The sequence below is a fragment of the Rhinoderma darwinii genome, chromosome 4, assembly GCF_050947455.1.
Source record: "Rhinoderma darwinii isolate aRhiDar2 chromosome 4, aRhiDar2.hap1, whole genome shotgun sequence".
In the NCBI taxonomy this organism is placed as follows: Eukaryota; Metazoa; Chordata; class Amphibia; order Anura; family Rhinodermatidae; genus Rhinoderma; species Rhinoderma darwinii.
In genome coordinates, this window is record NC_134690.1 from 322,899,863 (window position 1) to 322,915,853 (window position 15,991).

General features: G+C 42.0%; 1 protein-coding gene across 1 annotated transcript in view; it reads left to right on the forward strand.

Annotated features, from left to right (window-relative positions):
- SOS1 (SOS Ras/Rac guanine nucleotide exchange factor 1) overlaps positions 1–15,991 on the forward strand; it is a 142,370-nt gene that overhangs the window by 114,336 nt on the left and 12,043 nt on the right. Inside the window, exons 11-17 of the mRNA XM_075862787.1 lie at positions 2,073–2,154; positions 2,362–2,484; positions 4,593–4,696; positions 5,224–5,446; positions 6,434–6,553; positions 12,048–12,210; positions 13,531–13,648. Of these exons, the coding sequence (XP_075718902.1) occupies positions 2,073–2,154; positions 2,362–2,484; positions 4,593–4,696; positions 5,224–5,446; positions 6,434–6,553; positions 12,048–12,210; positions 13,531–13,648 (933 nt within the window). The remainder of the gene's footprint in view (positions 1–2,072; positions 2,155–2,361; positions 2,485–4,592; positions 4,697–5,223; positions 5,447–6,433; positions 6,554–12,047; positions 12,211–13,530; positions 13,649–15,991) is intronic.

Here is a 15,991-nt window from a genome sequence, read left to right on the forward strand (position 1 = left end):
GCCGCATTTTCGGGTTGTGCTCCCATACAAAGTATAGGAGCACGGCCCGTAAAATACGAAAAATCGGACATGCTCCATCATTCCCGGCACGGTTCTACAGCACGGACACCCATCCGTAGTGCTACGGAAAGGTGTCCGCAACCAATAGAACAGAATGGGTCTGTAAAACCGTGGACCGTGGTACGGTCCACGGTTTTACGGTCGTGTGCATGGGGCCTAAAGCTACGTATGCAGGTGTCTTCGTGGAAATTTTTTCTCTTCTCTTCACCAAGTTTTCTCCTACCACACTGAAGCATTAATGTTATTACTAGTTTAGGCTATGTGAACACGTATGCCGTATGCATCGGCATGGCTCCCGACGCTTATGCCAAATGTAGCCTTAAGCTCCCATACAACCGACCCAAAGGACTGTTTTTTTTTAACAATGTGGCCAATAGCCGACATATGCCACTGTATGGCTATACAGTGGCATAAGTCCATTGTATAAATTAAGGAATACTCTCAACGTATGCCTCTGACTTATAACCCCAGCGTGGTGTAAAATGAGTCTTCGATATTTGGAGGCTAGCCCTCGAACTATAATATTATTACTTTATTATTTCTTACACAATTATTGTCAAGTTAATGGACCATTCTTCTCCTTGGTACCATTACATTTTATACATCTTACGGTCTTTAGAAATGTAAACTGTGCACTACGCAGACTAATAGAGTGCCTGTATGATTTATGTAGGTGTCTCATGACTAAGCAAATGACATAAATCCATTAGGGTTCCATGATTCTAGGTCTGGTAACGTTTTATAGAAATACATAGTTTGACTTGCTTTGTACCATACTGTTCAAAAGTTTGAGGCCACCATGTAATTAATTTAATTTCCAGTGAAAGCGGTCCCTGAGCATGTGTACTAGAGCATCAACAAAAGCCATTGAAAAAGTCAAGTTAAATTTTCTTGTCAGTGTATTTAATGTGTTAAAAGTCAAGGTAAAAAAGGCTACATCTGTACAGATATAGCCATATTTAGCTTGACTTTTAACGCATTAAATACACTGTCCGCAAACGTTAACTTTACTTTTTCCATTGCTTTTCAATGACTTTTGTTGTGTGATATCACGCTGCAGTAAGATATCAGAACTACCACCTACGAGAAAGGGGCTTGTACTAGCTCCAAAAAGGAAAACCGGGGCTGTCTAAATATTAAATACCTCCGACTAAATGACAGCAACCCTCACAAAATAAGTATAAATTCAATGAAAAACTTTGTTACATATAAATAGATAAAAATACATGAAAATGTAAGCATACTCTCTAAGGTTTAACCCCAAGGTCTATAGTCAATCAGATACAGTACATATAGAAAATGGAAAGTGTAAATGTTACAATTGATGTAAGTCACATAAGTATACTAGGACTGGAGTAAAGTATAAAGAGCAAAATGCATACAATAAGCCAATAAAATACAGACCAAGTGGTAACATGTACTGTATCTGATTGACTATAGACCTTGGGGTTAATCCTTCATCGTGGGTATGCTTACATTTTCATGTATTTTCATCTATTTATATGTAATAATAAAGATTTCGATGAATTTATAATTGTTTTGTGTGTGTTGCTGTCATTTAGTAGGCAGTATTTAGCAGTTTATCAGAGTCCAGATAAACTTGGCTACATCTGTATAAGGCGGCTGTGTACACACATCGTGGTCAAAATGCTTTTTTTTGCTGTAATGTTCACAAAACTGCGCTATAGTGCAGTGATTTTCAGAAAATTGCGGTATTGAATGCAAATTGACCGCAATGTGTGTGCACATCCTTACCACGTCAGTCTGGACTTGTGGATTTCCATTTGATTGAATACACTATGATTCCTGATAAGTTTAAAGAGGACCTGTCAGCTTTCCCAAAATATTAACGGAACCTCCGATTCCGATGTGAACAGTGACTTACATCACAGCGGACATGTAGACAATCTCTGTGAGCAACATACGTACAATTCAGACTCTGAGAGTTCTTAAAGATTTTACTAATGTAAGTTTTACTTTCTCACATGCTGTTAAAATTCAATTTTTTTCAGATCCCAACTTTGTGCGAACATTTCTCACAACATATAGGTCTTTCTGCAAACCACAGGAACTTCTGAGCCTTCTTATAGAAAGGTAAGTCCCTCATATCAAAAGAAAATGACTCCATATACTGTACTTAAGTTATTCAGCGTATATAACATATCTAGTAATTATTTACATTTTATTTAGTCATTTATTTTGTATGGGAAATCCTATAGAGGCTTGCAGATGGATCTAGTCGACCTATGTCCCCGAACGCATAATTATTATTTTGCGCAATATTTTTCTGTCCATAACTAGGTTTGAGATTCCAGAGCCTGAACCAAGTGAAGCAGACAGAATTGCCATGGAAAATGGAGACCAACCACTCAGTGCAGAGTTAAAAAGGTTTAGAAAAGAATATGTACAACCTGTACAGTTACGGTAAGTTTTAGGTAATAATAATTTTTTCCCATTGCTCTCCTGTGCCAATTTCTTGACATGGTTTTAAGGCTATATTCACACGACCGAGTCTATTGAGGGATCCGGGAAAACTGGCAAAAATAGGACATGTCCTATTTTTTCCCCGGCCGTTCACACGGTGCGTTAAAAAAACGTTTGTGTGAATAGCCCCATAGACAAGCATTAATTTTAACGCAGCCATGTGAAGGCCATTAAAAAAAATGTCCGTCACACGGCTGACTTTCGCTGTTGTCTGAATAAGCCCTAAGTGACAGCAATAAGAACATTCATAGACATCAATGGAAAAATTAGGTGCTGATACTACCTGGCACCTGAGGCTTCTTCAGGCCTTGTTTCGCTCTACACACATTTCATTTCTCGCCAGTTTTCATTCCTACCAGTGCATTGCATTATGGGCAGGGGTGTAGCTATAAGGGGTGCAGATGTAACAGTCGCACCAGGGCCCTAATGCGTGAGGGGACCAAAAGACTCTAATGTCAAATAAAAAGACAACTTTGTTATTAATAGCAAATGGTAGGCGTGGGGCCCTGTTACAGGTTTTGCATTGGAGCCTGAAAGCTTATGATTATGGTATTTTTTATTTGCTTCAGACATTACTATATATGATGTGTAAATAACATTTCCCATCATGCACAGACACTGCTAGCTGTAAACTGCTATAGAAATGTGAGGTTGAGCAGCCTGAGCACTACGATATCTATGATCAGGCAGATACAACTTTTCAGGGAAGCTAGGAGCCATGTCTGGGAACCGCTCTCAGGCTTTAGTTAATGGGAGGTCATCAGCCAGTCCCCAATTATCTGTTACGAATGCCATATCTAAGCTTTGGAAGCAGGAATATCCATCTAGCCTCTTTATCTAGTCCTGCTGTGCCAAGTTAAATGCTGCATGTTCTATGGAACTAATTATTATTACTAATGTATTAAGTTGGCCATAGACACAACTATTATCATTAAAAGGGTATTCCCAGTTTGAACATTCACGGAATATGCCATATATTTCTTATAGATCCTAGGATCCGCACTAATCTTAAGAACAGGGCTCACCCGACCCCCGTCCAACCTGGTGAGGTGGCCGTCGGCTGCTTTGTCCATTCAGCGAATGGAGAGGTGGCCAGGCAAGTGCAAGTGGTCTCTGCTTTTTTTGTATCTCCCATAGAAGGGTGTGAAGAGAGCCGGTCACATGTGCGTGTTCACTTCCATTAATTTTCTGCCTAAATGCGACGGTCATCTCGGGGCAGGTCCTAGAGCTGGGAACCGCATCTATCAGACATTTATAGCCTATCCGATGGATAAGCCATAAATGTTCAAGTTGGGAATAACCAATTAATGATCCAGATGATAATTGTTAGGTTTACAGCCACCCGCTGTGCAGGGAACTGCAACACTGCTCCATTCAAGTGAATGGGTGGCTATGATCACCGCAGTGCAAGGAAAAACTGCGAAGTAGGATGTAGCGCTAAATCAACACTGAAGACCCCTGGAGTCCTATTAGTCAGACCCCCGCCGGGTGCGAAGTGATGGCATATTCTAGCTCTATGCCATCACTTTGTGTGACGGGAATAACCCCTTAGATAGGATAGTATATTGCTGTTGTCATCATTCGTAATATTATATTTTGATTGGACGTCATAGAGTGGGTCTCCTCTCAGAACCCCCTTTATTAGCCAGTGTGGAGAGCCACCAACAAAGAGTGGTCTTCGCTCTCTCATAGTCAGCTCAGCCACCTATTACATGGTTAACCGCTACAGGGAAATTGTAGGGCCAAACAATTGGTTGGGATCGATGAAAATATGCTTCCGTGGTCAGAACTCTTATTGTAGATACTTTCACATTTTGTGGTAGTGGTAAATGCTAAAATCGTACTGTGTAGTTTTACTATCACCTGAGAAAAATACTTCAAATGCACAATAACATTTATTCTCCATTGGAAAAATGTTTATCCTGCAAAATCACTATTTGTGGGTGCTCACTTCCAGTTTAAATAAAAATAATAATACATTGATATGATCATCATATCATGGCCAAACATATGTTGCCGTTTTAAATAATCCATTCCTTTACTTTCAGAGTTCTGAATGTTTGCCGGCATTGGGTGGAGCATCATTTCTATGACTTTGAACGAGATGCAGATCTGTTAGTGCGACTTGAAGAGTTTATTGGAACGGTCAGAGGTATGATGTTTAAAGAGGATCTGTCCGCTCTCCTGACAGCTCTGTTTTATCAAATACTTGCATTCCCCATGAGAACAATCCTGGATCACCTTTTCTTAGAACTCTGTGTGGTTGTTCCTCTGTTATTCCACCTGAAAATATATGCATAAATTGACAACTGGGTGGTACCATTCTCCTTGTCAATGGGTTGTGTCCCTACACACTCTAACACTGTCCATTTAGTGTTGACGTTATCAGACTGTGCTGGGATACACCCTATTGACAAGGGGAATCGTAAGGCCCAGTTGTCAACTTATTCATACATTTCCAGGAGCAATAACAGAGGAACAGCACAATTCAGAGTACTACGAAAAGGTGCTCCAGCATTATTATTCCATGAGGAATACAAGTATTTGCTAGAACAGACCTGTCAGGACCTCTTTAAATTTATGAGCCCATATATTCTTTTTATGGCAGAATTGATTTGCACTGACAGATTAGAGGTGATTTTTATAATGTAATTTTTTTTAATGAATTTATGTCTGCAGGAAAAGCCATGAAAAAATGGGTTGAATCAATCACAAAGATTATTCAACGTAAAAAGCAAGCGCAAGCCAATGGACCTAGCCACAATATAACATTCGAGAGCTTACCGCCTTCTATAGAATGGCACATTAGTCGGCCGGGACAGACAGAAACCTTTGACCTGCTTACATTACATCCCATAGAGATAGCCCGGCAACTGACCTTGTTGGAGTCTGATCTATACAGGTATGATTTAAATATTCCATGTTCAATATGTTATATCTAGGTTTGCCTTGGCGTAGGTTTTAAACCTTCAGCCATGATGCGCCACATTTGCTTGTGTGCATTATTTAGACTTCCAGCCACTAAGCAGTTCTGTTCTGAGAGCGTTTGTTTGTGTGCCAGATTTCCCTTCCTACGAGTATTACCCTGAAAATGTGGAAGCCGGCTTGGAAGTGTGACATTTGAATGGCCAAGTGTGCTCCAGGAAGATTGGGGGGAGTCCGAGTCACATATGCTAATTTTTATAGATGTTGCGCTGCGCTGAGTCTTCCGATCTGCTGATGAGGGTTGGCGGTTTTTTCAAATCCTCTCCATTTTTAAGATCACTATTTTTTATCTGTAAATGGAAACGTATGTCTGTTGCAATGTATTTTTCGAAGCAAGAGCTGTAAAGGGGGTTTTACACTGGCCGATTATCGGGCAGACAAGCCTTCATAGAACGCTCGTTGCCAATAATTGCCCGGTGTAAAACCCCCTTTACAGCTCTTGCTTGGAAAAATACATTGCAACAGACATACGTTTCCATTTACAGATAAAAAATAGCGATCTTAAAAATGGAAATGATTTGAAAAACGCCAATCAGCAGATGATCAGCTCGATCATCTGCTGATTGTATCGTTTTAAAAAAGTTAAATATTATCTTTGTCACACAGGGAGACGCGCTGCCGACATGATAATAATGTATGGGGACGAGTGAACGGAGTAACAACCGCTAGTCCCCATCCATAGCTCCGTGAGACAGGAGCAAACGAGAGACGATCAACGATGTAATAGGGCATTAAGTCTAGGATAGAGATTAGTTTTGCTTATCTGTTTACCGCACAAATGATTGCCTAGACTGATTCATTGTAACAAACACTCAGCAAATGAGCAGGACTAGTTCAGGATGGTAAATGAAAATGTTGAGGAACAGACAATGGTTCTTTATATATTGTTTTATCTCTTTTGTAGGGCTGTTCAGTCTTCTGAGCTTGTCGGAAGTGTATGGACTAAAGAAGATAAAGAAGTGAACTCCCCCAACCTCTTAAAAATGATCCGGCACACAACCAATCTCACCTTATGGTTCGAAAAGTAAGTCTTATCTAACTTTCATATGATCATTCTTCTTTGCACAGGACAGTATGGGGTATTATACCAGTAAACATGGATTGCTGAACTCGCAGGTTAGTGGTAGATTAGGACTTCTTAATTGTCACCAGATCTTTTGCCAAGAGTTGTAGCCGACTTCGCCTAACTGGCCATACATGTTAGATAGCTGTCGGCAGAACTCTTGTGAATTCTCTCTAAATTCTACGTGGAATGTTTTTTAGAAATACAAGTTACACCTGAACTGGTCTCATTGTGCCCAACTACTACTGAATGCTTTTTATTTTCATAACTATAAGAAATATTGCAACAACTTATTCGTATTGCATCTATTAGGCCAACTCAATTAAAGCGTTTGTCTCATGAAGACCCCCTTTTATAATAGAAGGTGGCCATCAAAAACCCCTGGCTGTTACATATTGCTGCAGCCAGCCAGAACTTTCCACTAGGTGGCGGCAATCCATAAGAAAGACCATCCATCTTATACATAGAAAGGCCAGGTCCGCTCTTTGTCAGTGCCTCTGCACCCATGCTCATGATAGGGGTTTCTTAGCGAGTGATCCCACTCTATGATGTCCATATACCCTAATGTTTTAGTGAGACAACCCGCTTAAATGTATTTTTTTAGATCACCCATATGTTTCTGAATTGGGGATATCAGCTGTTTGACATTGATCAACATTAAGGGTATGTTCACACGGCCTATTTACGGACGTAAATCGGGCGGTTTTGCCCCGAATTACGTCCGAAAATAGCGCCTCAATAGCGCTGACAAACATTTGCCCATTGAAAGCAATGGGCAGACGTTTGTCTGTTCACACGAGGCGTAATTTACGCGCCGCTGTCAAATGACGGCGCGTAAATAGACGCCCGCGTCAAAGAAGTGACCTGTCACTTCTTTGGCCGTAATTGGAGCCGTTATTCATTGACTCCAATGAATAGCAGCGCCAATTACATCCGTAATTGACGCGGCGTTCAAGCGCCTGCACATGCCGGTACGGCTGAAATTACGGGGATGTTTTCAGGCTGAAACATCCCCGTAATTTCAGCCGTTACGGACGCCCTCGTGTGAACATACCCTAACGCTAAAACTTTATATTGCCTTGATGCAACCCTGTATGTGACGTCTTTAACCCATGTGTCCACATATTTTGTAGCCTTTCTTAAAATGGTAGTCTATAGTACGTTATGTATGTAAAGTGTGTTTTGTCTAAGGCTTTGTCCAAGACTAAAAACTGGAATATTTTTTTTTTCCAGGAACTGCGTCACATGCATGGGGATGAGCTGCATTACCAGGCACGACCCATGAACAGATGTGGCGCTGTTGCTTGGGGGGGGGGGCACAAATCTTTTTTCTAATCCTTGACCAGCCCTTTAATGTTTCATCCTTTCCCTTATGCTTTCTCAATATGTCAATACAACTGGACACACGTTTATTACTTTACTACCCAATAAAAGGTTAAAAAAAAAAATTATATATATGATTATATTACGGTTTTAAACCAAGGAAATGGCAAGGAAGGGTTTTACAAGGTAAGTGAACAATGTTGCTAGTTGTTTCTGACCTTTTTAATAATAAATAACTTTCCACATATTACTTAAGGCAGAATGTTTACTGACTATTTTGGAAAATGTTATTTTGAAAGTAACGGCTCACGATTTTACTTTCCATTGTGTATCAAGCTGTGTGCTTCCTTGAAGTCTATTTGCCTCAGCCATTGTTGTGTAATGTACCTTCATGGAGCGTTGCCAGTACTTCGCATAATGCTCCTGTTTTCATCACCCGCATAAGAGGAACTTTTAAATTACCTACTTGGGGAAAACTGTTTACGTCTTGTTAATACCTGGAAACTCAGTAAATCTGGCACCTTTTAACTGGACTGGTTTCCTGCATTCCTCACATCCTCTTGTGTTATTGTTGTAGTATTTGTATATGAACAAATTTAGATTTTTATTGTTTTTCCAATATCGAGCCTGTTTTTGCCACCTTTAATGTTCTCTTGGGTCTTTTGTGCCAATGAGTTTCTCAAACTGAGGTCAACAGCGTTCTTAAAAAATAAACATGGATAAGCGCTGCAGCCCCTTCTCTGTTTTCCACTGCGTAGCGACACTCCCGGCCACCCGCTGTACAGGGAAATGCAACACAGCTCTCTTGAAGTGAATTAGGCCATGCTGCAGTTCTCTTCACAGCCGGCTGGCTAGGAGCGCTGCTGTGCAGGGAAAAACTGAGAAGGGGATGCATCGTTAAATCTGTAGTCTAGACCCTTGGAGTTCCATAAGTGTGCGCCCCCCCCCCCCCAACACACACACACACACACACACACACCAATCACAAATGATGGGAATAACTCCATAAATAGGGCAGTATATCTCAGCTGTCATCGTTGGTAATACTATATTTTGATTGGACGTCATAGAGGGGGTCTCCTGCTCAGGACCCTCTCTATTATTCTCCCAACAATGAGTGGTTCTTGCTCTGGTCAGCACGGCCACCTGTTACATGGTTGGCCGTTACAAGGGAAATGGATTGCCAGCCGTAGACTTCCCTGCCGATATTTACTGTTCCCCAGACCGGCTCCATTGTAAAAAAAAAAAGTGGGTAGTCTTGATGAGACAACTACTTTGCTTTCCGTATAGACCATGTCCAAAGGAAAAGTAGGCTAAGTGGAGATCACCACTTTGCATGAACGTTTTAATACATGCATTTACAAAAATATGAAGTGACTCATGCCAGTGCTGTTCAGTTTCGGTTGTCATGGCCAGCTCAACCTAGTAGAGGACAGCACGTAATCTCTGAAATGTTGGCATTCAAGTAAGTAAAGATTTGAGGAGATGTAGAGTTCCATGAGACTGACCCAAAGCTGAATTTTAATTTCACTTTAAGTATGGCTACATATATACATTAAGGTATCAAATTGGGTATCTCTTCTAAGCCTACTTGATATGCTGGAGTTTGTTACCAATGAAGCATATACATTCAGAGTACAGTCTTGTCTCTATTTTATCCAGTTCTGCTTTTTTCTTATCAAGTTATGCTTGCGACTTTAGATACAAAGTAAAAGTAAAGTCTTCTTTCGAGTTATCATTCTTGGTGTGCCCTATACATTGTACAGATGAGCATCCTCCAGTGTTTTAGGACTAGTTCACACGCTGAGAAGTGTTTACCAGAAATAAATAACTGGCATAGGTTTTGTGAACAATAAAATGTTGGAGAACCATGTGTACTGTTCTTCAAAGTAAGGCCTCATGCACACGAACTTATTTTTTTCCTCCTGTAAATACGGGTCCTTGGACACACGTATTTGACCCGTATTGCACCAGTATTTACGGGCACGTTTTCACTGCACTAATCGGCAGCCCCTTCTCTCTATCAGTGCAGGATAGAGAGAAGGGACAGCCCTTTCCGCAGTAAAAGTAAAAGAAATTCATACTTACCCAGCCGTTGTCTTGGTGACGCGTCCCTTTTTCGACATCCAGCCCAACCTCCCTGGATGACGCGACAGTCCATGAGACCGCTGCAGCCTGTGATTGGCTGCAGCGGTCACATGAGCTGAAACGTCATCCCAGGAGGCCGGACTGGAAGAAGAAGCAGGGAGTTCTGGGTAAGTATGAACGCCTTTTTTATTTTTTTATTTATTTTTTACAGGTTGATCTATATTGTGATCGGTAGTCACTGTCCAGGGTGCTGCCGATCGTTTAACTATTTCTGCACCCTGGACAGTGACTATCCCCTGACATCGCCTAGCAACGCTCCCGTTATTACGGCCTGAAATAAGACATGTTCTATATTTTTCAACGGCACGGGCACCTTCCCGTAAGCATACGGGGAGGTACCCGTGGCCAATAGAAGTCTATGGGCCCGTAATTACGGGCGTTTTTACGTTCGTGTGCATGGGGCCTAAGGAAGGTGTTATAATCTTACTAAATGTTTAGTTAAGCCCTTAATGACCAGCCTATTTTAAACCTTAATGACAAGCATTTTTTTTACGTTTTTCCATCGTATCATCCCAGGAGCTATAACTTTTTTATTTTTGTATCGACATAGCTGTATAAGGTCTTTTTTTTTGCGGGACAAGTTTTATTTTTTAATAGCACCATTTTGGGGTACATATTATTTATTGATTAACTTTTATTAACTTTTTTGAGGGGGAATAGAAAAAAACCTTGACATTTTGCCACTCCTTTTTTTGTGTCCTAAATCTACGCCGTTTACCGTGTGGTCTAAATAACACAATAACTTTTTACTACTTTTACACAGTAAAAACACTTTTTGTTTTCAAAATTATTTGATTCTGTGTCTACATATTTGAAGAGCCATAACGTTTTTATTTTTCCACCGATGTAGTTGTTTGAGGGCTTTTGTTTTGCGGGAAGACTTGTAGTTTTTATTGGTACCATTTTGGAGTAGATGCGACTTTTTCATCACTTTTTATCACATATTTTTTATGGCAGGATTCACAGAAAACAGCAATGTTTACATTGTTTTTTATTTTATTTTTTACGGCGTTCACCGTGCGGGTTAAATATTGTAATCTCTTTAGTTGGGGTTGTTACGGACGCGGTGATACCAAATATGTGTAACTTTTTTACTGTATTTTGTTTTTTAATAATAAAGCATTTTGTAAGGGTTTTACATTTTTTTTTTTATTAACTTTGTTAAACTTTTTTTTTACTAGTCCCACTTTACTATGCGATAATCCAATCGCTTTTATAATACACTCCAGTATTGCAGTGTATTACTGCCTGTCTGTTTAAAACGGACAGGCATCTGCTAGGCCAAGCCTCCGGCATGCCCTAGCAGGCATTTACTACAGGCAGACGTGGGGGCCTTTATTAGGCCCCCGGCTGCCATAGAAGACATGACATCCGACGATCTTATTGCCGGGTACTGGTGCGATGAGAGAGGGAGCTCCCTCCCTCTCTCTCTCCAAAACCACTCAGATGCGGCGCTCGCTATTGAGCGCTGCATCTGAGGGGTTAAATGGGTAAGATCGATACTGAGATCGATCTCACCCGTTAGAACAGGGCTGCCCGTGAAAAGGCGCATGCATCAGAATAAAGCCCATTAGTGACCGCCGTAAAAAGGTGTATTGGCGGTCTCTAATGGGTTAAGGAGGTTCCCTGTTTGATGTGACCACTTTTCAGTTGCACTTGGGGCAACCTGATAACCACTTTGGAGAGTGGTGGCTGAATAGCAAAACTGGCTTGTGTGATACTCCAGCTTAGTGCCCACGTGCTTCACATTAACACGCCACAACAGTAACAAACCTTATTTTGTAGCATAGGGGGTTGAAATAGTTTGAGCACTACCCTCTTATAAACCCATTTTTCACCTGGCACATATGACTTTTTTTTTTTTATTTTATTTTTTTTTTAAGCTTACCTTTACTTGCCTAATGTCCAATTTTTACATTTTGGCTGTTTTGATTATGAATTTAGCATTGAAATATTTATGTTTTTTTCCTTTATTGCCCCACAGATGTATTGTAGAAACAGAAAACCTCGAGGAGCGGGTGGTTGTTGTGAGTCGCATCATTGAAATCCTACAGATCTTTCAAGAGCTAAACAATTTTAATGGAGTACTTGAAGTTGTAAGTGCCATGAACTCTTCACCAATCTACAGACTTGATAATACCTTTGAGGTGAGTGCATATTAATGTGACAATCAATAGTAGTCAGGGAAACGTTTTACTCGTCTCATTAGTCAGTTAAAGACTTAAAAGGAATCGGTCACCACAGCAGACCCCTTTAATTTAAAGTGGACATACACATTAAATGTAAGTCGGCTGAACCCACTAAAGACGGGCTGGACTGGCCGACCATCTAATGTGTATGGCGGTATCCCGACTCTCCCCTGATGGTAGATGCCAAGGGAAAGAAAAGTCTGGTGTGTTAAATTTCAACATGCCCGATCATTTTTCCGTTAGTAGATAAACCGCTGTCAGAGGAGTCTGGCAGCGGCTTTCTACCTTCTCCCTATTAAAAATACATGCATATGGGGGAGTGGGAAGGAATAGCTGTCGGCCAAACGATCGTTCGGCTGACTGCTGTCTCAAGTGTTAGGCCAGCCTTAGAGTGCCTAACAGATGCCCTAGTAAAAGAAAGCTGGTGCTCGTTCCCCTGGTAAGTGCCTTCACCAAACTCTTGTGCAGGCACCTCTAGAAAGCGTGCCCTGTATGCCAACTAAGCATCTCAACTGGGTAACTCGTGAAGCAGGACCACATGGCTGCAACCACTCACTTTAATATGTAAGGTGCCATGGATGCGGTTACCTGGTCCTGCTTGGCCAGTCAGTTGGAACTGATCATTTTGAAGCCATAGAAATAACAAGTCCACCAACTTGATTGGATCGATTAACCCCTGCTTGACATTTGAAGTACATGTACGTCATAGTCTGGGGGGGAGGGGGGGTGGTATGGAGCAGGCTCAAGAGCTAAGCCTTCTCCATACAGAGCGGTTGTCAGCTGCATATTAGTTTGGATCATTACGAATGCGCCACTATTACAATACAGCGGTTTTTCATACCGCATGATGAACGCAATAAATCAATTAAAAAACGTCAGAATTGCTGCTGTTTGGTCACTTTGCCTGCCCCAAATTTTTTTATAAAAAGTGATAGAAATCAAAACTACAGCAGGCCCCACAAAAAACAGGCCCTCACACAGCTGCATCGACCGAAAAATAAAAAAAAGTTATGGTTCTCCGCATATAGCGACAAAATTATTTAAAAAAAAATTGTCATTACATTATTTGGAACATTAAATTAAGGGATGATCTGTAGGCGCGTTGTGGTGTTTAATTTTACTAACCTCTTCATGTCGCCCATCCTGTAATCTAATGCACAAGTGACTATGTACCTGGCAATATGTCCTTGTACTTGTTGTGCTTATGTAATCTAGTTTAGCCATGTATTTTTCTTTTTTTATTAATGTATGTATATTTTCTGTTATATCTCTGTATAGCAAGTTCCTAGTCGTCAGAGGAAGATTCTAGAAGAAGCTCATGAATTGAGTGAAGACCATCAGAAGAAATACTTGGCTAAACTCAGGTCAATTAATCCACCATGCGTGCCTTTCTGTGGTAAGTATTTCCACTATAGTAATTGTAAGTCTATATTCACACGACAGTGAAAAAAAATGTCCATTAAAAACTGATCAACTGTCAGTTTTTCATGGCCATTTTGCATCGGTGCGTCTCCAAATTTTCATCCATTTCCAGTCCGTCTGTCTGTTTTTATTGTCTGTTTGACATCCGTTTTGCATCAGTTTTTCATGGCCGTTAAAACAAAAAAACTGATGAATTTCATTGGTCAGGCTTTTTTTGTCCTAACCCCCAGAGAACACCCAAAGGAAGGTCACATGTTCACCTAGACACTATTTACAGCCTCCCGGTAAATGAAGCCACACAGCCCTCCTTTTATATGATGCCACACACCTCCCTGTATATGATGCCACACACCTCCCTGTATATGATGCCACACACCTCCCTGTATATGATGCCGCACACCTCCCTGTATATGATGCCACACACCTCCATGTATATGAAGCCACACACCTCCCTGTATATGATGCCACACACCTCCCTGTATGTGATGCCACACACCTCCCTGTATATGATTCCACACGCCTCCCTGTATGTGATGCCACACACCTCCCTGTATGTGATGCCACACACCTCCCTGTATATGATGCCACACACCTCCCTGTATATGATGCCACACACCTCCCTGTATATGATGCCACACACCTCCCTGTATATGATGCCGCACACCTCCCAGTATATGATGCCGCACACCTCCCTGTATATGATGCCACACACCTCCCTGTATATGATGCCACACACCTCCATGTATATGATGCCACACACCTCCCTGTATATAATGCCACACACCTCCCTGTATATGAAGCCACACACCTCCCTGTATATGATGCCACACACCTCCCTGTATGTGATGCCGCACACCTCCCTGTATATGATGCCGCACACCTCCCTGTATATGATGCCGCACACCTCCCTGTATATGATGCCGCACACCTCCCTGTATATGATGCCGCACACCTCCCTGTATATGATGCCACACACCTCCATGTATATGATGCCACACATCTCCCTGTATATGATGCCACACACCTCCCTGTATATGATGCCACACACCTCCCTGTATATGATGCCACACACCTCCCTGTATATGATGCCACACACCTCCCTGTATATGATGCCACACACCTCCTGTATATGATGCCACACACCTCCATGTATATGATGCCACACACCTCCATGTATATGATGCCACAGACCTCCCTGTATATGATGCCGCACACCTCCCTGTATATGATGCCACACACCTCCATGTATATGATGCCACACACCTCCATGTATATGATGCCACACACCTCCCTGTATATGATGCCACACACCTCCCTGTATATGATGCCACACACCTCCCTGTATATGATGCCACACACCTGCCTGTATATGATGCCACACACCTCCCTGTATATGATGCCACACACCTCCCTGTATATGATGCCACACACCTCCCTGTATATGATGCCACACACCTCCATGTATGTGATGCCACAGACCTCCCTGTATGTGATGCCACAGACCTCCATGTATATGATGCCACACACCTCCCTGTATATGATGCCACACACCTCCATGTATATGATGCCACACACCTCCCTGTATATGATGCCACACACCTCCCTGTATGTGATGCCACACACCTCCCTGTATGTGATGCCACAGACCTCCCTGTATGTGATGCCACAGACCTCCCTGTATGTGATGCCACACACCTCCCTGTATATGATGCCTCACACCTCCCTGTATATGGTGCCACACACCTCCCTGTATATGATGCCACACACCTCCCTGTATGTGATGCCACACACCTCCCTTTATATGATGCCACACACCTCCCTGTATATGATGCCACACACCTCCCTGTATAGGATGCCACACACCTCCCTGTATATGATGCCACACACCTCCCTGTATATGATGCCACACACCTCCCTGTATATGATGCCACACATCTCCCTGTATATGATGCCACACACCTCCCTGTATATGATGCCACACACCTCCCTGTATATGATGCCACACACCTCCCTGTATATGATGCCACACACCTCCCTGTATATGATGCCACACACCTCCCTGTATATGATGCCACACACCTCCCTGTATATGATGCCACACACCTCCCTGTATATGATGCCACACACCTCCCTGTATATGATGCCACACACCTCCCTGTATATGATGCCACACACCTCCCTGTATATGATGCCACACACCTCCCTGTATATGATGCCACACACCTCCCTGTATATGATGCCACACACCTCCCTGTATATGATGCCACACACCTCCCTGTATATGATGCCACACACCTCCCTGTATATGATGCCACAC